Source organism: Corvus brachyrhynchos, unplaced genomic scaffold, assembly GCF_000691975.1.
Source record: "Corvus brachyrhynchos isolate BGI_N302 unplaced genomic scaffold, ASM69197v1 scaffold101, whole genome shotgun sequence".
Taxonomy (NCBI): domain Eukaryota; kingdom Metazoa; phylum Chordata; class Aves; order Passeriformes; family Corvidae; genus Corvus; species Corvus brachyrhynchos.
In genome coordinates this window covers 11685190-11710809 of record NW_008237239.1, presented here as the reverse complement: position 1 = coordinate 11710809, position 25620 = coordinate 11685190, and the positions used below count along the sequence as shown (strand labels likewise).

Sequence of the window (25620 nt, the reverse complement as noted above, 5' to 3'; positions counted from 1 at the left end):
CCGGGAGATACTGCCGGACTTTGTGCATGTAAAGGACAAAGGTGTGTCTTGCCTGAAATAAGCAGCTGGGTTTTACTGGCTGCTAGAAATGTGTCCTTATCGCTGCCTGATCGGTAAAAGTCGAGGTCTGATGTGACACATGAAAGTCCGGTATGTGTCTGCTTAGGCTTTTTGTTTTGTTTCACCTTTCGTATCGTTTTTAAGCTTGTTTGATAGCCCATTGTTTGCGATTCGGTCTTCCCCTTTCTTCGCAGTAAGGGCACTATGACTGTCTTTTGTTCCTTAGCGCTTGTCTTGAGCCGTAATCACCTTTGTTTATATAATCAAACTTGAACAGATCTCCTCTATGGAGATGGACATCCAAGCAGTGTATAGTAATCCACTTTGGTTTCTTGCGAGTTCTCGCTGGGTCACAGTCAGGTTTGGAACGTGATTAGCATTGTTATCTGGTCTGATGTATTGCCCTAAATCTCAATATTCAAGCAGAACCAGTGATCAGCAGCACAGCAGAGCTCTGAAAATGCAAACCCGTCAAAAAACATTGTTGTTCAAATTTAAATGAACTTAGAGCAGTCATTGTGGCCTCTCTTTGTGATGGAGGTATTTCCATGCTTCCCCCACTACTCCTGGCTTCTTCCAGGTCTACCTGCTTCCCAGACCGACTCTTCCTTTCCAGCCTTCACGTTCTTTTTTCTTGTTGGACACGGGAAAAAAAAGGAGATGCAGTTTCACCCTTCATTTTAAGATCTTTTGATGGGACTTTGTGATTTAATTTAAGTCTATATGTGAAATTACGGTCTTCACTAAGCAATCTTCACACTGCTGAGAAGATCTATGGAAATATTAATAGGAAATATTAATAACTTTGTATACAAATACTTTTGTCTGTAATAGTAAAAAATAATTCCAGAACTATTTTTACTGTATTGTAATGAATCAGTACAAAGTTTTTGAGAACACCTGGCATAGTTTTAAAAGCATTTTGAACAGTAGTAGTAGTACATCCATGAATAAATTCCCTTCTTCCCTATATGGCAGCTTAATTTTCTCATGAATGCAGTTTGCTTTTATGTAGAACTGCAAATGCCAGAAGCATTTATCAAGATGTGTATGCTATCAAAGTTGGTTAATCTTCATGTGGAAATGAAAACAAACTTGGACAATGGAATTTACCTCTATTGTATTCTGTTTCTTACTGGCCACCAAAGAACTTGTTAAGAATGAAGTTGGACAGTCAGGATGTTTCCAGTCTTAAGTTTCTAATTGGTAAATTTGTTAGAGACTTAATCATAAGAGAGATTTTCCTGAAAATGCCTGACTTTGAACTACGGGCTGTCAAGGGATGAGATCATCATTGTGAGGAACTACTGCTCTGAAGAGAGGCGGGCAAAGCCCTCACTTCCGGCTTAGCTTGGTTCCCTGATGTGAAACGTGTAGCTTCTCCCTGTCTGGGATTGAAGAACAAACTGCTTGTGGATTAGTAAGACTTGGCATGAATTTTGTATCAAGTGAAATGAATTGTCTGATGGATTTATCTGGCTAAATGAAGTTATACTGTACTTCACTGAAGTCACAGCTTGGACGAGAGCAGCAGAGGTCATCTTACTGTTTCTGTAAGGAATAACAGGATCAGTTATATGTAAACAGTTTATCAAACACTGATTTGTCTTATTCTAAAAAGTGAAAGACCCCCCACCCCCAAAGATATGTATTTCACAACTTCCCAAGAAAGTTTGTTTTAGCTTTTAATCCTTGTCTTTAGAAGCTTTCTTTAATGTCTAATTATATTTTAAATCTTCTTACTGAAGATTAAACTCCCTGTTTTTGTCCTGTTTCCTCCGGACAGGACATTTTTTTCTATATATTCAAGGTAGCTGCAGTGGGAATCTGTTTTGTCTTCAGGTTTTACACTGGGAGAATTTACAAACAATTACTAAATATACAAGATTGAAGTAATCTTTTAATTTGCTTTATTACCTCTGGACTTTCTTCATTTTGGTTTATGTTTTAAAACACACTGCAAAATTGGACAAAATGCTTCATGTGAGAATTCTCAGTATCAAGTTGAGCACAGGATTTCTTCATAATATTATAAATTACCTTTTTCATCTTGGTCTAATTAACATCCTCCTGCCCCTTTTTTTACCTGATAGTATAGATGTGTTGGTGAACTTAATACATTTCAAATTTGTCCTTAGATTTTTATTGATGACTGGGTAATGGTTATATCTTTTAAGATGTCATCTTCAAGCTAATATAAGTGACTGTTTTAAATTTCTCCCGGAAAATTATTTCTATGAACTTGAATATTTTTAACCTAACTTGCAGTTCACAGAAGAAAAGCTTGGTCAAGCAGAGAAGACAGAACTGGATGCTCATCTGGAGAACCTTCTCAGCAAAGCAGAATGCACTAAATTGTGGACAGAAAAAATAATGAAGCAAACAGAAGTATTACTGCAGCCAAATCCAAGTAAGGAGCCCTTCAGGTTTTTGTTTTCAACTTTTGAATTAATAGATACGCCAGTGTATATATTTACTGCAATAACTGTTGCGTAAGTTAGGACAAAATATAGCAGTTTTAAAATTTGAAGGCTGCAGTAATGGAAAGCACTTTTTGAAGAGCTGGTAAGAACTGGAGACACTACCAATTGCTGGTACTTCCTTAACCTTTCAAATGGGGAAAACTTTATACAGAGCTTTTTAAACTGTTGTATTGGTTCCATACTCTGCTCAGTCTCAGGTTGATGGATTTTTTGAATTGTTTACTGTTTAATTGAATTTCCCACTCTAATTCCAGATATCTTGGGTAGCTGTAAGTACTCTGAAGTTCTTCATGAGGTAGATACAATGGTTCAAGAAACTTAATTACTATTTCCTTACTTAAACTCTCAGCACAATACAAATCAGCTCGAAGCAGGCAAGATGAACTAAAATACCTGTCTTTAACAATTCCATTACTAAGAATTAGCACCCTACTTGTACAATACAAAAAAGTGTCAAATACAATTTCATCACTGTTGAGTCTCTTACTGTAACAGTAACAGAAAAAAATGTGGGCAGAAGAAATGAAGTTTTATGGTGTGTTAATTTTATTTCTTTCTGAAATTGCTGCTATGAGTAGTAATGTTGAGGAGATCAGCTTCAGAGTTATCCTCCAGTTGCTCTAGGGTTTGGAGCTGTAGGAATTTGCTTAGTGCATAGATCTAGATTTTAAGTCAAGACCTGGTATCTAGTCAGTGGGTGAATTACTTTACTGAAAAAATCTAAACCTCCTTTAGGTTTGCTTAAATGATAAAATTATAATACTGCTACTACCTCTGCACTGAAAGCATAAATATTCTCCTTGTAGTGACATACTGAACTAGGGTTTATTAGTAAAGGTAAATCATAGATACTGCTAACACTTTTCTAATGCCAAGTAGATAAATTCTTTATTACAGAGATGTTTAAAGTATTACTTACGAAGTGTGTTGCATCTTTCAGTTCCATGAAAACAGTATTTCAAAAATAAACCAACTAATCCTGTGGGAAGGATGTAGTAGAACTTGCAGAATATTCTAGCTCAAATTTCTACTTCTGTCTAGGCCAGAGGGAATAGTTGTCTTTTTCATTCAATTCAGTATTTGTAATATGCATTAGACTTTTTCAGAAACTTGTAAGCTTAGAATATTGAAGCACTAACTGGAGGCTAGTGGAAGTGTATAAAGAAGTTTCATTGCAAGGGTAATATATGGTAGTATCTCAGTTCTGCTCACCAGTCCATTTTCTGATGGCTAAAAATACTCAGCGTTGAGCAGTGGTCTTTATGAATGTAACTTCAGCTGTTTGGAGAGCTGCTTTTGGTGGTTGTTAATGGAGTGAGCCTGTCTGGGGGAGGAAAAATGAGTTTCAATCCCATTTATAATTGTACCTATAGATGAGACCCATGTAATAGTCCAATAATTTTAGATTACTTTTCTGTTCTTTTGTGATTTAGTAAAACATAAATATTATGACTTGAGTAACGAAAACAAATAACTTTTGATTCTTTTTGATTCACTCTTGTGGCCAGGGAATGATACCCATAATGTCTGTCTTAGATTAATTTTTGTGGCCTTCACAAGAAACTAGTTAGTTATTCCACTGCTGTTGAAAGTTGTCTAATTAACAAGTAGTATTAAAGTGGCAGGTTTGTTCACTGGAAAGCTTCTTTGTGGTTGACTGTACTATTGCAGGCTGAAACTAGTTCATACCAACTGTACAAAGCCAGCTAGATGGGAAACAAAAGCAGTTGGTCAGAGAAATTTGGTATTGTGTCTGAGGAATTTGCTTTTTCAGTTACAGAGTCTCTGTTTAGGTGCGTGAGGCCTTTCCACCTAAGAAGCTCACTGTGGCTTAGTATTATGATTGATGGGTAGTAATGCTCACATAGTCTCAACAAGTTTTTCTGATAGTTTTGTTGCCCAAACTAACAAAATATGGGAATACGAAATGAAACGTTTTCTAATATCTTTTAATGGTTTCTTTCAGAGTGTTTCAAGGGAGCATGGGGTGTAGGAAAGAGGATATAATTTCTGGGGCTATCAAACTTTCAGAATATCTTAATAGGGAACTTACAGTAGCTGTTGAACTTAATTCCTACACTGCTAATTCTAGTGAGCAATTTTGATGATTTTTTTCTGGAGGCGGAACAAAAGACTTTGGTTTTTTTAAGGAGAGGTGTTCTGTTATTGCTCTTACTGTGAAGACTTCTGATGAAATTCTGAAAAGCTGTATAACTATGCTAAAGGAGAAGAAAAGTATAATTTTTCACTTTCCCATATGGCTCAAATATTTGAACATGGCATGGCAAACATGGAATACAGTCTGTTTCCAAGAACAGGATCTTCAGTTTAACTTTGTTCACTTAACGTTGAGTTTAATAGCTGGATTTTGAAATTCTTTTTTTGTTTGTTTGTTTCCCTTTCTGACTTGTGCTTTGAATGACAGTAATTATTTCAAATAAACATTTTTTAGATGCCAGAATAGAAGAATTTGTCTATGAGAAGCTGGACCGCAAAGCACCAAGTCGGATGAATAATCCAGAGTTACTAGGCCAGTATATGATTGATGCTGGGAATGAATTTGGCCCAGGAACAGCCTATGGTAAGAAGTAAAATACAGATACAGGCTTTTTTAACAATATAAAATTACATTTCTTCTCTTCCTCTAGATGAAACAGTTTAATGACATTTGTATCAGTTTGAGTTGACTTGCTGTATAACTGAGCTTTAGGAGATCAATGATGCGGTTTCTATTCAAATCTAGAAACAGAACTTGTGGTTGGAATGGTATCCATCTTCATGGATGGATAATTATCTTACCAGAACAACTAATTTTGGAGTTTAGTTTCCTTGTTAAAGGAACACATCTGACAGTATTTATTGATTTTATTTGTTGTTTGGGGTGAAAATGTTACCTGAAATTGACTTCTGTGGTAAGAAACCTCTCTAACTGTACAGTATTCTTGCTTTCCTTGATATATAACATTTTGATAAGGATAATAGTGTGGAACATAGTCTAAATTTTATTCCTTCTCTAGTAAATTTATATACCTATGACAGGATGGTTGGGGGTATTATCTCTAATATTTTTACAGTATGCCTGTAAGTACAACTCTATTTGATACTTCTACAATGTGTTCTCATTGAAATCTTGCCTTGACCTGTGATTGTTCATAATAAAAATGGTTTGGCTTGGTGTTTGTGTGGTTTTTTTTTTTGGTGTGAGGTTTTTGCTTGTTTTTATGTTGGGTTTTTTTGGTGTTTGGTTTGTTTTGGAGGTTTTTTTGGTATTTTTTTTTTTTTTTTCTTTTGAAGGCCCTGGTCATGGCATTGGATTATATTTCAAACTGCTGGCCTAAACTTTCCTGACTGTAGCAACCTGTTTTGTTAACCTCCTGCCTGAACCATATGATTAACATTTTTTCCTTTACAGGAAATGCACTCATTAAATGTGGAGAAACACAAAAGCGAATTGGGACAGCAGACAGAGAACTAATTCAAACTTCTGCTATAAACTTTCTCACTCCCCTAAGAAACTTTATTGAAGGAGACTACAAGACTATTACTGTAAGTTGAATTGTATATTCTTCAGTATTTTACACCAATTGTAACTGTCAGTCTTCAAAAGATAGTAGTAGATAATGGTACATTATTACTTTCCTTGGGGTAATATAGAAAAATTCAAGTGAAATTTGTGCCTTTGGTGTATTTTCTGTTCTTTTGCCAAGGTAAAAACAAACTAATGATTAAAACATTTGTTTGGTAGGTATTGTTCTATTAGAAGTATGCATATTGAGTATAAACTGTGTGAGAATAATTAGGATCTAATTTTCTCTCTCTCTTCAACTGAAGAACATTTTTTTATATGCTACTTTGTTAAAAGCATTTCCAAGTATATGGTCTTTTGCTTGTGAGTATGTGTACCCATTCTCACAAACTAACCTAACTCGCTTTCAGAAAGAACGTAAACTGTTACAAAATAAAAGACTGGATTTGGATGCTGCAAAAACCAGACTGAAGAAGGCAAAAGTTGCAGAAGCTCGAGCTGCAGTAAGTAGAGGGTTTTTTTCTAAGTTTGTCCATAACTTTCAGACTTACTGATATCAGTTTGACTGCTTGGTTATGTTTCCAGTCCTAGCTTCTTACCCTGGTTGTTTTTCTAGATACTTTTGTAAGAAATGCCTTAGTGGAACACAAGGAAATGGAAGTGAGTTGCTGATTAAGGTGTTAGTCTTCTACTTTTAAATATTCCATCAAGTTGAACTTGCTTATCTCTTCTTGTTCTATACTAGATGAGCCTATACTGCTAAAAATTACTTGCTACAACCTGCCAATATGGGTTTAAATACAAATACTTGAATCTCTGCAAATGTTGAAGCATATATATAATTGCTTTCAACTGATAAACCTATCTATACTTAACTTATCTATGTCAAAAATATTTGTGGTTTATCTATTGCTTACTATTTCACACCACCAAACAGAGGTGAGACTCTTTAATTCATATCACTTCTGAGTCCCTCAAAAAATGCTTGTTCAAGGAGATTAAATTGGAACAAAAAAGTTACTGCTTTTTAAACTCTTAATATGCTCTAAACGAAGGATTAGACTGTTGACTGTATGTAGTTTCATCAGGATATATTTACAGTACTTTCATAGCTGTCTTTTTGACTGCATTCCTAAAAGTGCAGCAGTTAATGATGGACAGTGGAGTGATTTTTCCAATAAGGGTTAATACAGTAGGGGTCATGCAAATAAAGAAATCCAGACAATTTAAATACACAGGGACAGTGTACATGATGGAGAGGCAGAAGAAGGACTGTCAGATTTTGCTGGCTTTTCCAAATGGACATTTGTCCTGAAAGATCTCAGAGGCATCATCTTGAACTTTGGTAATAAAGTGTGTTGCATCTTCGGGATCGCGAGCCATCTAAAAACCAGCATAATCTACCTGACAGATCTGCTCTTTTGTCTCAATCCATGTCATGCACACTGTCCCTGTGTATTTAAACCATTTGTATTTTTAAGTCTATGCATGCATTTTTTCCCTTACGTAAATTCTATGCAAAAAGAGTTACTTCTCTGTTTGTCAAGCTTTCTTAATTTGTAAGATGAACAATGGAGAACAGAGAAGGGTTTTGATCAGCAAGTAGTGCAGTTTAGAAGCAAAAGATAGAGCATTGGAGAGTAAACTATTCCTTTGCTTGACTTTGTTCACAGTTAAGTTAGAAAAAAGAGTGTTTTTATTATTAGCTTCCTTTGTAGTGTGGTAGCAGGTATGTACCTTACGTTCTAAAGCAATGAAAAGACCATAAGGAATTGTTCCCCTTGAGCCTAGTATTAAAATAATGTATATATATTATACTTCAGTTTTAGTTCCATCAGCAGTGCAGTCATGCAGAGGTTGGTGCCAATTGCTGCTGCTGCTACTTGATCCTGAGTATTCATACAGCAGGTGTGCAGTTTTATGCACAAGTATTTATTTAGTGCTGGAAGAGCATGACACTCTAAACCTCTTTACTATTTTGCCTACACTTTAATTTTAATTACATTTTGACAGTAGTGTGCATGTTAAAGAAGTACCAGAATGTAGAATTCCAGCAGAAATAAAAAAATTGCTCCTCTATTTTATCCTCTGCAATATAGAAGTGAGAACTAACCTGCATGTAGGTGTGATGCAAATGGGTCACATTCTGCTGGCTCCCTGATTTATAAAGGAAGAAACCTAACAAACAGGGCTGGACTGATAGGTTAGTGAAGTGTGTTATGATGCAAATTTTTATGTTTTACTATTTTCTTTGACAGGCTAAAGTGATACATTTTATCTACATATTACATACTTTTATAACTGGGAAAAATAATATTTGAAAATTACTTGTCCCATGCTTACTGTACAACTACAACAGCTTAGATCAGTGTTTAAAATCAAAATTTAAGCTGTTTTGTTTACCTATATTCACTTCACAGTCTTGGTTAAACTTGCAGTGCTTTGTGACATTAACCTATTTACCTGCTATATTCACAGTGTTGTAACTTGCTTTTGTTTTTTATCGGTACATTTAAGCAACTAAACACCTCTCAGCCTGAAGAGAATAACATTATGGTAAATGTCTCTTACATGCTCAACTTGCTGCATGTAAAATGGCTAAAGGTTTGTTGGCCTCCTGTGTTCATTCATTTTCCTGTCAAATGTTTCCTCTTGCTATCCAGCTCATTTTGGTCTTGTTTCAGATGTTTTCCATTCTAAAATGAATTGGTATAATGCACTAAATATGCTTATGTCAGTACAGCACTGGATGTTGTTTTTATCAGATTATTTCTGATAATTTGAAATACACAGTATTATATTCTAATTTCTGTGATTCTATGAATGTAAACTTAGGATACAGAGGAGTTGATTTTGCAATTCTGAAATTGTTTTCAGCTATTGGAGGAAAGGAATTATTTAGTTTTCCTATCTTTTTAATATGAGTACAAGTGAATTATGTGGAACAGCCAGGAATATATAGAAATTATTCCCTTCAAGCAATGTGTTACAAAGAACTGCAACTGAGTAATGTCACAGAAGCTAATGGCTTAACTTAGAGTACAATATATCCTAAACTTGTTGCAAGGATTCCTTAGTGCAGCTGGTTTTAGCACCATAGTTGTGAAAGTGGAAGAGAAAGGGATCAATTGGCTATGTACAGCATAGACTGTGCTGTCCAGCCTGTTCTGGTTGGGCTTTGGATCTGCACAGCATATTGGGTCTCATCTCAATTTAGTATTCCAGATTTCTCATCTGTGATCAGATGAAAAATGGTTATCAGGATAAACTTGTTTGTTACAGTTTGCTCCTGCAACCTTTATACACATTTCTTCCTACTCCTGATTGTGTCATCATCTTACAATGGCAGAAGGTGAAGATTAAAGAAGAACAACATTGCAAGAGGGAATTGGAAGAGCAAGCTGAAGTAATTAACTTTTAGACTAAATCCCTTGCAGTTCTATGATTTTGCTATTCTGCTTGCTACTACTCTAATACTCAATTTGAGATACCTCTGTAGCATTTTTAATTAAATTTAGGTTTCAGTAAAAGTGCTTGTGAAATAGAAAACTGGTAATGAAATTAGCAAGAGAAAGCATTCATCTGTTTCAGTGTAAAAATGATAATAGCTTTCCATAGTTTTCCATTATTATAACGCGTTAAGGTAACTTAAGTTCCTCCTAAGGTAATTTAGTTTGTCTGATTCATGTCATTTTTTTTAGTAGTTATGTCTTGCATTGTAGTAGCTTGTTTTAAGCAGATTCTTGTAATATATACGAGTTCTACAAGTCACTCTCTCTTCAGTATCTAACTTGTTTCACAGATGTAGTGCTATCCATATTCATTATAGATTCATTGTATATGAAGGGCTTTGGGCAACTGACTTGTAGCACTCCTCAAATCCCTGTGAAGTTCTCAGGACAGAAAAGTAGTTAAAAGCCAAAGTGTGATTACATACTGTAATGGAATACCACCAATGTCTAAGTTTGTATGTTTTTATTTTTTCCTCCCCCACTCTTAATGCTGACTAGATATGGGCTGAGGAAGTGACGAAAGTAAGTAAACAATTTAAAAAATTGCAGATTTCTGAAATCATAATTTGTGCTGGTCTGCTGTAATAAAGAATATTACATGTTGTTGATTTCAGTCTGATGCTAGCAGCCTGATGCATTATATCAGAATACACTGGGCCTCTCCAGGGCCTTTTAGGCTGCAGGGGCAAAACAATGCCTGGGGTTTGTTTTATAGTAAGCTGTTTCTGGCTGTCATTTAGTATCAGTACCGTATGATTCTCATGTGACAAGATACAATAGAAAGATAACTACAGGACTTCTCTCAAAATTTACTGATATGGTATCCTGTTAAGAACAAGCTTATTTGAGAATTTTCAGAAATACTTGGGTCTAGTAATCTAAACTCTCCTGTAAACAGTGATTTTCAAGTTTTACCCAGGACATGGAACACCCCACCCTTCCTCTCAGTGTCGCTACATCTTCAGCAGCTGAAGTTAGGGGGTAGGCACATCCGAAAATTCCGCCTGGCCTGCAAGCTAGTTTATAAACTTAGCATTAGCCTTGGGATGGGGGTTGCAGCCTTCTCTGCCATACCATCCCTTGCACAGGGACAAATTCAGAGGAGCTAATGGAATAGCTGCTCCAGTGCCATGAGAAGGGCTGTTCTTAGGTTCACTGGCTCTGCCAAACCAGGATTGGCAACAGGCTGTGAGGGGGTGCACTAACAGTGAAGAAAGGATTTCTTAGTGGATTTCTGTAGAGGAGGGGTAATTAAAATTTTGTCAATAGAAGGAGAGCAGGGGCTTTGGAGTGTGGTTTTTAAAGGGGAACTAGTTAGGCAGCTGTGGGAGTTGTAGGGAGAAGCTGGGATATGCAGCTTCAAGTGAAATCTTGGGAGTTGTGGGAGTTGCTCTTCCAACTTTCTGTGAGTTATAGTGCAAACAAGTGAGGATGAGTGTGAGTTCGGAGGGAAGGAGGCATTTAAAGTAAAAGGAGGGGTTAACTGTGAAAGGAGCCTTAGGTCAACTTGTATCCCGAAGTTGGAGAATTATTTTATTAATTAAGTAAAGTAACGTTTGGAAGCAGCAAATCTGTCTGCATACTTGGTCCTATTTTGGGGAAAAAATGGCAGGAAAGGAATACTGTTGTAATGAAAACTCATCTTGAAGCTATTTGCTTTTCAGAGACAAGGACAAGCAATTTTAGGATAGTGAAATTTAACAGATTGTGTCTTGGAAAGAAGAAATACTACAAAGTGCTTAACTACAGCATAAAGTAGACTAAAAACTCTAGCTCTTGTAATAAATTATGTAATTCGAGGTTCCCTTTTTTATTTAGTATATAAATAGCAGAGACTATTGAGAAGAAACTACAACATTATGTACTGCCAACGGAGCAGTAATCCATCCACATTTCTAAAGGCAGTCTGTCCTTCTGTGTTTGAGAGTTGGAGGAGGAGATTCATAAAAATTTTCCGTTTAAATACAAGAGGCTTCCCGTCAAAGATTTCAGACCATCAGTCATCTTTGGATCAATTACAGGCTGGGTTTTTTTCAGTTAGTGTATTAAAGATGTGCATGGTGGCAATGACAAACCTTCTTTAGTTTAGCTTCCTCTAACTCTGCATTTCAGAAGGAATATTAAATACTAGGCACAGCTATATATCCACTACCAGTGTTTACTAAAAGCATGTGTAGTAAAACAACATCAGGAGGGTGATTTTATTTCATATGCTTTTATGTGTGTTGTCTCTTCGCTGCAGGATTGCACAGTATTTCTGAGAGTATTTCCTGTATTCCTATGTGAAATCTGGGGAGATTATTTATGTATGAATACTCAGATTCAAAACCTGGGCTCATATTCTGACGTTGCAGAGCAAGTACCATTTTGAGGGATCTTCATGAGACATACCTAGTGAGGCCTTTTAATGGTCTTAAAAACACAGTACAACTGCAGCTGGAAAGTCTCATTTTGTGTTTTTGACCTCTTATCTCTATTCAGAAACAAAGATGATGAGGCCATAAACTTCTCAGGTTAAAAGTCAGCTGGTTTTCACCTTTATCCTAAGGTGTAGAATAGATATGATGTCCTGCTACTGTTCACCTAGCTGTACTGAAAATAGGGGTGGGCAAAACTGATTAAACACATTGTCACATAATTTAGTTCATGTAAATCTATAAAACCAGTACATTGGGTTTTTGTAAATGCATTTTAAATCACTCTGTACTGGCTATGTTTATTTGTGTTACCACATTACTTGCTTTTCCTTTGCTTACAGAAAGTAGTTGATTTGCTAGAATGTTGTTGAAACAAATATAATTATTCTGATGGATATGTCCCCGTCTTGTAAGTTCCTATTCTCATGTATTTACTTACCTGACAGGGAGACAGAAACGCATTAGCAACTGCTGAGTTCAGCGAAACACGAGAGAAAACTATTTCTCTCCAGATAAAAGATTTACTTATTGTTTTGATGGTTTTTTAAAAGAAAATTAAGATGCTGCTTTTCTTCCCCTCTCGGCTATCAGATTAGCTTTTTTCATCTCTTTGTTCTTGTATTTCTCTCAAAGACTGACAGATGGATTTCACTGATACTAATTCAGATTTAATCAGAAAATTCCAAGCAAAGATTCTTTCCTCAAAAAACTTTGAAAACTTACTAGTTTGGAACTTGATATAAACACTGTTTTCAGTTTCAAGTAAGAAGCACACAGTTCTCTCTAGCTGCTTCCTCACTGTTTAGTTACTGTGTAAGCCCTTCCAGCTGCAGTGACTTCAGATGGAAATACATTTCTTAGGTAACTGTATCATTCTTCTGCGCTCTTTTCTGAGAGTCCATGTGACTTTCATACTGATTAACATCAGTTGAATGCAAGAACAGAATGTTTGCAAGCACATAAAATGCCTTTGAAACCAGTGTTTTACTGGTATAACCTGAAAATATATTTCCTCCTTTGTTGAGAATAGCAACTGCTGCATCTTGGACTTCATGTAGATTTTTTGCCCTTGGGTTTGTTTTTAGAAACAAGGCACTAAATGAATATAAGCATTGAGGCAAGGTAATCCACATTTCAGGCTGAGGACATTATGTCTTGGAACAATGAATCTTAGATATTAGAACACATAATTCTGTGTATGTGTGTTTAGTGTCCCTTTTTCTTTACCCCTATTCCCACCCCTCCCCCCCTCCCCCCCGCCAAAGTACTCTTAAGTAATTTTGGCTGTGGTATATTGAAGTAATTTAAAACCAGTGTAACACTGATACCTTACTTTAAAATTGTTGAGAACTATATATAGTTACAGTTTTTTATATATATATATATTCCCTATATGTAAGGAATACATTTGAATTATTGAAATATGAAACTTGTATTACATCATTTCAATAGAAATTTTACTCTGATTGTAACACCAAGTATTAGAATATTTAGTATAATTCAGATTTATTTATTTTCAAAGATTCCTTGATTACAAGCTCCAGAAATAGTTGTAGTAGTTTGGTGGTCAGTATAAGACATTAAATTATGATACATCGTGATAAAACTTAACATCAAAGGTTTATGTACGGCTGATTGCTGTGCAGTTACCTGGCAAAAATAATGTGAGATTTACCCTGAATTATTTCATCAGAGACCTGTTAAGTTGATGTATAGGAAAAAATTACATTATTCTTGGCTGCCACTAGTATGTTGACAAAACTCCTGGTGCAGACATGGTTATGCCAGTGAACACTTGGTTTGTTATTGGGAGAGGTGGGGTAATACTGCTGACAAAGAAATGCCTTTCTTTTGCATATGTAGTAGGTGTCTGATAATAAAACTGCTTGCTGTGTACACAGGGCCTCAACATTTCTGAACCCAGAATGCAATTACTATTTTTGCCTAGTAAAGATCTGCAAAGAAAAAGCATATTTCAAACACCTAAGCTTGTGATGAATGCATTTGTGTGAGCAGTTCTGCATCAGCCGGGACTGTTGCAGTGGGCAGGTGTAGCACAGAGCATTGTACCAGTACCTGATGTGCATTCTTACTTTTAGTCTGAACAGGAAGTGCGAATTACTCAGAGTGAATTTGACCGTCAAGCAGAGATTACCAGACTGCTGCTGGAAGGAATCAGCAGCACACATGTGAGTACCCAAAGGGTGTTGGGGAAGGTCAATATCAGGGCACCTTCTAAAAATAGCTGCAGTAAACTACCTGGGAACTCTGGTGTATGAGTTTTCAATTCAGTGCATTAAAGCATCAAACCACAAGGATTTTTATTTTTTTTTAATTTTTAATTTAATTTTTTTAATTAGTATCCACTGAATTTAACTTTACTTTCCCATTAACATTCAGAATGCAGGACCTTTCATTTTCATTCTTTATACCGAGCTTCCCATTCATCAGATCAATTGAGTGTTGAAACGGAAAAAATGTTTGCTTGAATATGCTCATATTTGTGACATTTCATTGTGTTTACCTGGTAAATCCAGGCACTATGCCCATCTGGTGTTTATCCCTAAGTGCCACTATTGGCATTAGCACCTGACGAGGTGTGTAGTCCTTCTAAGGCAGCATGGTGCCCTTACAGGCTAAACACTTGAATTCTTTGCTGTGTTACAGGCACATCATCTCCGCTGTCTGAATGACTTTGTCGAAGCTCAGATGACCTATTATGCACAATGTTACCAATATATGTTGGATCTCCAGAAACAACTTGGAAGGTAGTAGTACTGTATAAACTTCAGGAAAAAGCTCAGTTTTTAGTAAGTGCTTATGAATAGTAGGAAAACTTACACTGGTATAACAGTGATGAACACACGGGCATGCTGGACTGAAAGGAAATAAATCTGTTCTCAGGTAATTAATATGTAATTACCCAGTGCAACTAGTTCCCTAAGCCTACACACAGCACTAATGCCTTTTGAGGGTTGATCTACTGAGATTTTATATATTATGTAATAGAGGAAGGTGAGCCCTTGGTAACCTCATTTAATGTGACAAAAAGGAATTTCTAGAGATTTATTTGTAATCATTCAGTTGTCTTAAGCTTCATGCTACTAGACTGCTGTGCAATGTGGAAGAAGTTTTTATACTTTCTATAAATTCCTGTTGCCTCTTAATTCGCTATAGGTCATTATCTGATTTTCAGTGAAACCCTGTTCTCCACTCTTAACTGAGTTGCCAGCATAGATACTGTATAGGGGGAAATCTACTTCATACTATCTATTATCCAGAGCACACACAGTGGAATGAACAAGTTTGTCTTGTTTTACTGTTTCATGGGTTTAGCATTTTTAAAGTAAGAGAAGAAACTGACGTTAGTTTGTGCTCTTAATCCCTTTTTGTGTGATTGGTGAGAATGTAGCGAGATCTACATAGTTACACTTCATAAAGTTTCCCTATTCTAATTCTTCACAAATCAGCCTGTTTCAGAGTTATACAGATCCTGTTATTTACGTGAGTGTATGCACTGAAGAATTGTTTGTACTTAGAAGTTTGCTGTAGTGTCTGTTCTAGGTAACTGTCTCTGAGATATCTCTGTTTATGTTTTCCCTGACAAGGAAGTAAAAACAAAAGTGTTCTTGAGTCTTATCCTTTTCCTGACTTGCAACTTCCTGTGGCATTTGATTTCCTCAGTTTGTTTAAATGTGTAGTTTAAAGGCTTTCTTAAGTCTTGAAAAAGACCTTAAACTAGTAAACTGTAGTTTAAAGTATTTAAAACTTTGATCTAAAAAAAAGCTACACCCTTAAAGTTACATCCCAATCTAATACATTCCAAATATTCAACTATAAAATGTGGTAGCACATAAATACAAGTTGTAGAATTGTAAGCTTGAAAACCAACATTTGCAGTATGAAGGAAAAGGAACTCTTTAATTAGAAATTAAGTGAAATATATTTACACAACTATTTTGAGAGGATTATTTTTAATACATGTGCTCTTATCCTAGTGCATTTACCAAATAGAAAGCCTTAAGCATAATACCCTTAATCTAAGGAAGAACATGTTCCTGTTTAAGTTCTGCTTTAGGATGTATAGCTTGTCTTTGTTTAAAATTTGTGTAAACTGAAACCAGGTATAAAAAAAGTGCGTTTGAAGAAAATAGTGCCTTTAGGAAAACAGAAGGATGTATCTTTATGTGATCTGAGTAGTATTTTTAATAAAATTACTATGACTGCTAGAAGACCAAAAGCATGGAAGCATTGCAGAATTCTAAATGCCTCTAACAGTGAAATGAAGTTTCTGTGTGGATTAAAATAGTTATGGTATTAAATCTTGGGCGTGTCTTTCCTTCCTTGTGCAAGGAAATCCCACTGAAGTATAACAGAGAGCACTGGGACAGGGTCTGAAGTCATGCTCCTTGCTTTGGAAGAGTGTCTCTATTGATAGGGATGTGGTGTGTAGCACTTGCATTAAATAAGCAGATGAGTAGGGTTTCTGTTCTGTGCTCCCTATGTTATGCAGGCAGATACAGACCAAATAAACAACTTAGGCTGCTCAGCTAGATCTTGCTTGTGTCTGCCAGTGCTGTGTTGGTTAACAGATAGTGCTGAGTTACACATCTTTTCACATATCTAAGAATGGTATTGTGCAATATTCTCACATGAAGGCCAAGAACTGTGAAGGACTTAGTTTCGTTTTGAGGTTGTTGATGGACCGAAGGCATTCAGCCTCTAAGTGAGATTAGTTTGTTGCTTGAAACAGAAACCTGGTTCTCAGAGGAGATGCATGTTATGTTTTACCTGGATCAGAATCCGGGGCATAAACCCCTTCCTAGTTCACATTGAGACTATTCAAGTTCCAAAGCTGAGCAGTCAGCTGATGTACTCTCCAGAGGCAGCTGTACCAAAGGTGGGGGGAAGCTCCGTTCTGAGTTTTACTCAGTTCTCTTTATATAAATAGACATGTTTTTATGGATGTTTCGCTTCAAGGGAACACCAACTGCTTAGCTCTGTACTGCCTTCCCCTCCTGTAGGGCTGGATTGATTCTTTAAATCAAATCTCCCTTTTTTATTTTCAGTTCCTCAGAATGAACTAAACAAATCTATTTCAAATATTCTGGTACCCTGGCTGCTTTTTTTCTTCAGATAACTGCTTTTGCTCTGAAGTTTCTCAGCTTCCCTGACAGACAAATGTAAGCTTTGGCGTAATTATTTTTTCAGATTATCCATCACTACAAGCTGGGAAATTCCTCCTGTTACTCAAGTATTCAAAAAAAAAAACAAAAAACCAAAACCAACCCAAACCAGACAACCTCCTTATAGCTGAAGCCTTCCACTAAAATGCTTTATATATGACTTTGCAGAAAGAGTGACACTTAATGCCCCACTGATTGACAGAGCGGTTATAAAGTTTTGGCTTTCTGTTCCACTGACTGTACAAACCAGTGACCCTTTGAAGTGAGCAGAATGACTTACAAGTAATTACTGTGCTAACTGAGAACAGGTTTAGCAGTATATTAAACAGTCATTTAGCAATATTGAGAAACAGCTGATTGTCATTTAAAATTAAATCCCTCTGGTTGAATGCCCACTAATCAAGTAATAAATACATCATGAGGCACAGCTGAGTTATACCTACAGAAATGTGGGATCTGGTTTTAGTTCCCTTTATTCTGCTTGTTTGATTTGTTCAGGGAACATGGTGAACTAGTTTGAAAAACTAATCTAGCAAATGAAAAAAAAAAATTGGTGGCATTGGAGTTTCTGCTTGGTGAGTTGAACCAGCTCGTTATGGTCAAGTGGGGTCAAGGTAAACCAGAGGGGGAAGTGAGACCTCCTCCTTTGCACAGTAGTAAGCTGCTAACTAAATTCAGAACAGGGTCTTGAAAGTCTTCCCAATTTTTACACGCAATTCAGTGACTGTCAAGGGGCTAGTGCTGTCCTTCATATTACACTACTGCTCCTTCCCTTCAGTCAGATACAATTGTGTGACTGCAAAGTGAACATGTTTAAAAAGCTGTTCTCATGGCAAGTAAGCAATTTTCCTAATACTTGGTTAGTTCAGATTCTTGAATTAAAAGCAGCAGATTGCTAGATCCGACTCAAATGATAAAGAATGAACATTGATGTGGAAAAGGGTTACTCGAGTGGGTCCGCCCTGTTCCGTGGCGCTGTGCATTTACCAGTTTAAGTACAGTGTGAACCTGTAGCCTTGTGTGCAGGACTGCTGTAGCTGTTGCAGATTTGAGCTACATTAATTCCACTGTCATCATTGTCACATGAGCCAAAAATTAGTTCCTGTGTTGATGGGTTTAGTTTTTACCTGCATCAGTTCCTCCTTCTGGTCATACGAGCACCAGTAATGTTGCAGGCGTGATTATGGGAGTATACTGATCTGGATTTGCACGGGTAAAGTTGCCACTGAACTGCACCTTCAGAAAGAATCTTACTGGGGAGCAGAGGTGGGAAGGGATGAGATCAGACTGTTTTCTGGTGGGTTCATGTGCTAGATCTTATGGCAAAAGAGTAGGCAAACAAAAGGAGGGGGGAGGTAATATGTCCATATCCTAGATGTTTATGAAAAAGCATCTATGGAGAAGGACTGATGAGGAAAGTTACATGTAGGAATTCACTGGTCAAAAGAATGGAAAGAAATGCAATTACAGTCATCATGACTCAGTCTAACTCCTAGGTGCTGGCCCTTTTTTAAAACCTTCATTGACCTACTCTTTAACACTCATCTGGATTCTACCTTACAACCAAGTAAGGTAGCAAAGGGACAAGAAATTGCTACATCAGCTGCTAAATAAATAAGTTTAACCTGCCATGGAACTGCCTCCCAGGATATGGGGCAGAGTGACATGAGATAGTCTCAGAGCTCATCATTGCTGTTCTGTTCTTCCTACTCCACTGCCCCAAAATCTCTTGCTGCTTTGCTCTCCTTTCTGCTCCTTCAGTGTTTCAGTCATGTTATTCTGTGCTTTCCCTTGTATCTGCTTGCTCACTTGTAACAGTTTTTTGTGACTGAGCTCATTAACTAAGTAGGAGATTATACCCTTTTTTCCTCCTCTTTTCCAGCCAGGTTAATGGGTTTAATTGACTTCATGGGAGGGTCTGGCAAGCACTACGGCTGGCACTGAGCAAGTAGCAGCCTGACCTAGAAATGAGGAGCTTAAGTTGATAAAAGTTGATTTTTAGAGTAAAAAATTTTTTTGTTTTACAGCGCTAAGTTAGCTGAATCAGTGAACTGATTTAGATTACAAAAATAGTTGTGTGATTTTTCTTGCTTTCAGAGGGAGGCTGTGTTTCTAAGTTGTATTATATTTCCCTGATCTGGTTCGTCAGCACAATCTTTTGTGTAACCACATAACTGAGGAATGAGCAGGAGGAGGTGGAGGCTACTTTTCCTGGCAGAGCTGTCAAAAGAAATGTTTATCAAAATACAGTCTGAATTAAGTTTGACCAACAGTGCTTTTTTGGTTTTGCCTTTTTTTTAAGAGGCAAATTCAAAGGGTTTTTTAAGGTGGCAGTATTTTTTTTTTTTAATTATATTGATTTGATTTATTGATTCCTACTTATCAGGAACAAGTATCTTTATTTATGTCATACAACTCTCAGTGCTATTCTGTTACTGCTATCTGCTGGTGTTTATTGCTGATAAAAATAAGAATGCTAGTTTAGGCATGGGAGCATGTATAATGCCCTGTGTAAAACAAATCCACTCAGAAGACTTGTTTTTTTCTCTCACAGCTTTCCATCTACTTTCCTCTCTAACAACAATCAGTCTTCCACAACTCCTGTGCAGAGTGTTTCTACTCCCTCAGTCTTGGCCTCAGCCTCTGCTTCATTGCCTTCAGTAAGCAACTCAATCGTTACTTCAGGCGTAAGTGAACTGAAGTCATCAAGTGGCAGCAGGAAAGCCAGAGTTCTCTATGATTATGATGCTGCAAACAGCAGTGAATTATCACTACTTGCAGATGAGGTAAGAGTTTTCTATCTACCTTGATCATTTGAAAGTAAAAATGGGAATGCTTGTGAGTAGCCAGTTAAGATGTGCTACATCAAAAAGTTTTTGTAGTTGATTTTTTAAAATTAAGTTTCAATAATACCCTTGAAGCATTGTCCTGTACCTATATATCCTAATATTCTGTAGTGAGAGTCAACATTTGTTACACCATCTTAGCTTGCAAGAACATTTGCTAGACAGTCAAGATGCAGGCCTACTGTCTACTTTTCACCACACCTTTGGCACTATGATCAATATGATTAGTCTTTCAAACGTTGAATATTGCAATTTGGGAAGAATATGAAAATACAACTACTACTTGCTTTGATGGTGAAGGTTGTGTTGTGTTTATTCCTGTTCTGGTTCAGTTGCAGTCATAAGTCAGAGAGTATGCAAAGCAGATGGAGATAGATGATGAAGCACAGTGCTGGAACAGAGTTTCACCTGGTAATGTGACTGTAGCTTAATGATGAAGAAGAAATTCTGAAAAAAAAAATCAGATTTTGGGGTTTTAAATGTGCATTACTTCAGTATTTCTATTTGACTCTTTTCTTATTTAGAGAGTGACTTAGATAGAAGCTGTGGGCTCAGATTTTCTGTGAAGATAGAGCACATCAACACCATCTGTCTTTCTGTCATGCACTCCAAAGAAGTTTCTTTTAGATTGCCTGTTAAGGCTGAGGGTGGATACACAAGATTTAAAGATAAAACATAATAGAAAAGAAACTGTAATGAATAGAATTTCAACAGTATAAAGGTACTTCAAAATACACTACTGTGTCTATTCTTTTCCGTGGGCCAGTGAAATAATTTTTATGAGCATTAGGTTATGTTCTATGGATGCTCATTTTAAATGCTCTGTTTAACCTGGTTAGTCTCAATTCTAAGACATTGGAAATCACATGAAGATATACTGTAACTCTCTTCCCTGCAAACAAAGTTTATAATAATGTGTTTCTCTTTTTTCAGGTGATAACAGTGTACAGTATCCCTGGCATGGATTCAGACTGGCTGATGGGTGAAAGGGGAAATCAGAAAGGCAAAGTGCCTATTACTTATTTAGAACTGCTAAACTAAATGGTCGGCCTGAATAGAGACTGTCAATTATGGCAACTCCATATTTATATACAATTAACGTTATGTAAGCAGGTTTATGTGTCTTCCATGTTATTGTCTTGAGGGACAAATACCAGCCATTAAAAACTGGCTTTTCTGCCAGCATGGTTGCACAGTCAATACTCTATTCAAACTTAATGTGTTTAAAGCTTTTACTTCATGTGCCAAGAACGTTTCCTACAGATTTGTTTCTACTGAAGTTTTCACTAATACAAGCTTCTACTTTTGAGTAATCTAGATTGAAAGCAGGAGGTACTGTTTTCTACTGAAATTTTTCATTAATGGCAAAGCTTTTCTTCACATAAAATAAACTTATTGTGAACCGATGCAGGTGTAGTGCATGTTATTTGAATAACCAAAACCGACGTGGAACATAAACCGTGTGATTCTGTTCCCAACACTTGTGGAGCTTGGATGTGCTGAGGCACACATGGCTTCTGCTGAGTGTCTCGTGTATTAAGTCACCTCTGAAAACTTAAGGCAAGTTCCCAGTATGCTGAGATTTTAAGCTGCACCTAGGTGGATTGGCACAAACTAGGGACATGCCTTCTGACTTGTTTTTATCCTTGCCTTGTATTTTTTTCTTTAATTGCTTTCCAGAAAAGAGTCTAATTCAGTTTAATTAGTAATTAAAAAATCCTTTCAACTGCAAATTAGCCTTTATGTTAAATTAAGCACTGCATTTTGCTAACCAAATATGCACTGTCTCCTTTCATTTAAATAGTTCTATAGATGAGCATGCATTTGTTCAGAGTATAGATTGTAATGAAATTCTGCATTCCCAATTCTTATGCAACAGTTTATTGTCATGTTCTAATTGGATTCAATTAGTGTTAGACAGTTTGCTTTGCAAGAGAATCTCCTTTCAATGCAGGAAGGAAAGAATGTTTTGGATCTAAAAATGGCTTTATCAAAGGTAGTATTATTTGTAAATAAAATAACATTCCTAAACACTGCACCCATTAGCATTTCCTAAGTCGCAGATTTTTAAGGCTGTAAAAAGATTTTAAAAGTATAGGTGAGGGGAACTTTCCTTTCTTTCTTTTAATTTCAGTATATTTAATTAATTGGGTTGGACTTGTAGAAGGAAACTCTGTCCATTGAAAAGGAAATTCTTCTCCTTGCAGATAATGCAACTTTAACAGAAGCCTGCTTTAGCTCTCAGGGAACACTGGTACCAATCCTTAGCTAACTGCTTCTGATCAGTAACTTTGTTTGCAATGACATTTCTTTAACAAATTTTTAACATTATCATTGCAAGCATGTAGTGATGAAACTTTCAGCAGTAGAAATTACTTCAGTGGGATGGATAAAATGATACTAATTTAGGTGTTACGGCTGTTTAATTAAAAAGTGATTATTTTTATTTTGAATTTCACTTCCAAAAATAATTAATTTTTAGAGTGCAGAGGTTACATTAAAACAAATATATCACATTGGTTCATCAATTACAGCCTTCTTGGGGTAACTACCAAGAAAATACTAAATTTATTCTGTCTAATAAATGCAAATATTAGAGGGAACAATAATAAAATCACCGATGAATTAGAAATAACCATGAATAATTTGTGATGCATTAAATAAAATTAATAGGAAGATAAAACCCTACAGTTTAGAAGCAAAAAAGACTGAACCATTTAACCAGTGACGATCTTCTGCAGTTCTCTCTAATGAGAACTGCAGTCAAAAGTGTTTAAATTCAAATAAATATTGTTCCTTTGATTTAATCTGTAGAATAGTCAACATAATTTTTAAAAAATGACTCTTTGCTATAATGGACTATTTACTTCCTATTTAAGTGCAATAGAATGTTAGAGCAGCATTTAAAACAATGATGGAGATTTAGTGAAGTCTAAGTAGTACAACTATGTGAAGGCAACATTTGGCAGCAGTCAAAATTACTTTTTGTTGTATGTCAACAGCTTAAGCTGTGTGTGAGAGAAATTGACACTGACCTTTAGTCTAAAAGAGCTGAAAATCCGTGCTCTCAGTTCTCCCTGTTTTTGTTTAACTTCAACCCAAAAGTAATAGATGTAAAGAAATTTGTTACTGTTTTCTTAAACTCATCTATTTTGAGATTCCCTGTTGTGCCCTTGAGAAGGGGAGCTGGTAGGACAGTGCTTATTTGCATTTGTATTACAGTGAAAAGAGCTTTCCTGCAGGTAGTCCCAAAACTCAATCTCTTTGCATGTCACTTTGTGGGCAACTTTCAAGCAAAAATTGGCTGGAAGTTTTTGGTTTTGTTTGCTGACTCAATGATTTTTGCAACAAATATGGAAGTAACTGATTTTGGCTTTGGGTCTCCCATTTCTTTGGTTAAATTCCCTGTTTCCATAGAACAAGCTTTATTAGTTGAAAGAAAGGAAAAAAAAGTAAGCCAGGCCAAAAAAATCCTATGTGAAAGTTGTAGACATTTATGAAATCAGATTTCAAACTCAGAAAAATATATATAATATGCATTACCTTACATTTAATAACTGATTTGGCAGGATAAGTGCATTCAGAATTGGTTCCTTAGGATATGTGCATGGCGGGGATAAATACTTCCATTGCTGTTCAATATGTACTTTTTTTTTTCTGTATTCACTGGCATTTTACTTCCTTCTAATTAATGCTAAGATTTTGAACTATTTCAACTAGAATAGTCATCACATTTATATTCTGTAACAAACCTGAGTGAGTTTTCATCACAGATTATCAGCTTTTGTGGCAGATGGGATAATATACATCATCATTAGTGCCAGTAAATTAATACTTTTAGAAAACTACATATTAGTTTTTTATAGTTTCTGCCATAACTGCTGGTTTTAATGCTTTGTTAGTCAGGCCAAGCTTGAAAATTACCTCTTACTGATTCTGAACAGAAATCCTGATTTGGACTTTTTGCAAAGCGTGAGATTTTTATAATTTTTGTTACTTCTGTTTCTTTCTAGAGAAGTAGTATATCTTGGAGCAAAATTTTGTACCATATGGAAATTTTGGCCACAGGTAAACTATCAGTATGTACTGCCTTAATTTAGACAAATGTGTGTGGGAAGGTGGAGGAAGGAAAGAAATACCCATGGAGTGCATGACTGTGTAAAGATACTGAACTTAGCATAGGGCTCTGCCCAAACTAATTAGTTTTCTGAAATGCAAGCATAATTAGCCCACAAACAGCAGTGTGTTAGTACAGTTCTGCTGCTGCTGGGATTGGAGCTGGCATCTCCTGATCTCATACACAGTGCAGGAATTACTGTGCTGCCACAGTGTCACCAGTGCAGGTATCAATTTATCAAACATTATGGAAGTTGTAGGAAAGGATAGAGTTAAGCCCATCTATTCTAGTTGTGACGATATCCCATCTCTTCAAGGAACACTTTGAGAGTGTCTTTCTTGTTACAATGCAGATGCTGTAGCAGTAGACTAAAGCAGTAATACGAAGGTTGAAAAATATGAAGTTTAATAATTGTAGGTGCTCTGCTAAAATGGTCTTGAGAGAATTGCTTACAAGCTGCTTAGTCAATGACCAGCAAGTCCATGCCCAGCAGAAGCTACCAAAAGATGGTTGTGATGTTTTGGGAAGAGAAGCAAAATGGGAAATGCCCAGATGTGAAACGTAAAGATATCCTGACAAAACTGCACATAATTTCAGTTTATGTATATGCTTAGCATAGGGCTTAAAGTAAGTAACCAATGAAAATGCATACGTGTATTCTGGAACAAAATATTGGCAGAGTAAATGATAAGAGTTATCTAGATTAAATATTTACATCTTGTAGCTTGATTTTTTTTTCTTTTCATGCAGGTAGCTGTACAATTGAGCCCTAAGTTTGGCCACAGAATGCATTTTCATAATTGCATTTTGCTGTATTGTTCTCAGTAGAAGAAACAGTTTCACTTTTAAATCTGGCCCAGGGAAAAAGGTAACATTAAAACTGTTTTGGTTCTGCTATCAGTAATACATTTAGAGTTTAATCTGGGAATTAACTGTAAATCGTTAGATTAAGTGAGATTAAATATAAATCAATTAATTTGATTATTAGCACTGAATAATGTCCCCATGGATCTGAAGTCAGTTATTGAAAAATTGTGCAAGAGTGACCTGAGGTATATTCTAGCAGCCTAGGTGTGATAATATATAGAAAATTAGTTAATTTGCCCCTCTAGTGCTTCAAAATAACTAACAATACAAAAGCTCAATGTACTATGGGCAACTCGAGTGTATCTGTGTAGAGTGTGGGGTTTCATATATTGTATCTGGGCTTTCCAATCTCTTCCTAAAAGAATGCTTTTTACCAAGCAGCTGCATCAAAGTTCAGTCTGGGAGTTTGACAAACAGGTTTTGTTCATCTTTAGTACTTGCACCAGTGCATAGATAGAGCCACTTTTAAGATCAATTACCATTTTAATATTCCATGACTATGCTTTTTACTATTGTCTCAATCAGTCATGCCACAAAATAAGCATCAGAAGTACAACATATATGTAGCTACTTTTGTCAGAAAATTATAGTCTATATAACAAATTC

General features: G+C 36.2%; 1 protein-coding gene across 4 annotated transcripts; it reads left to right on the top strand.

Moving 5' to 3' along the window:
• The first annotated feature begins 2307 nt into the window (after positions 1–2307).
• Positions 2308–21436, top strand: SH3GLB1 (SH3 domain containing GRB2 like endophilin B1). Of its 4 annotated transcripts, none has more exons than XM_017729954.1 (10): positions 2308–2470; positions 4996–5124; positions 5956–6089; positions 6480–6572; positions 8587–8625; positions 10080–10103; positions 14098–14187; positions 14666–14766; positions 19739–19970; positions 20964–21436. In XM_017729954.1, the coding sequence occupies exons 1-10, from the start codon at positions 2434–2436 to the stop codon at positions 21069–21071; spliced, it is 987 nt and encodes a 328-aa protein (XP_017585443.1). In that variant the 5' UTR covers positions 2308–2433; the 3' UTR covers positions 21072–21436. The 4 variants fall into 4 exon arrangements, with proteins under 4 accessions (XP_017585443.1, XP_017585442.1, XP_017585444.1 ...); XM_017729953.1 differs by having other exon boundaries at positions 8587–8673; XM_017729955.1 differs by lacking the exon at positions 8587–8625.
• The last annotated feature ends 4184 nt before the right edge of the window (positions 21437–25620 follow it).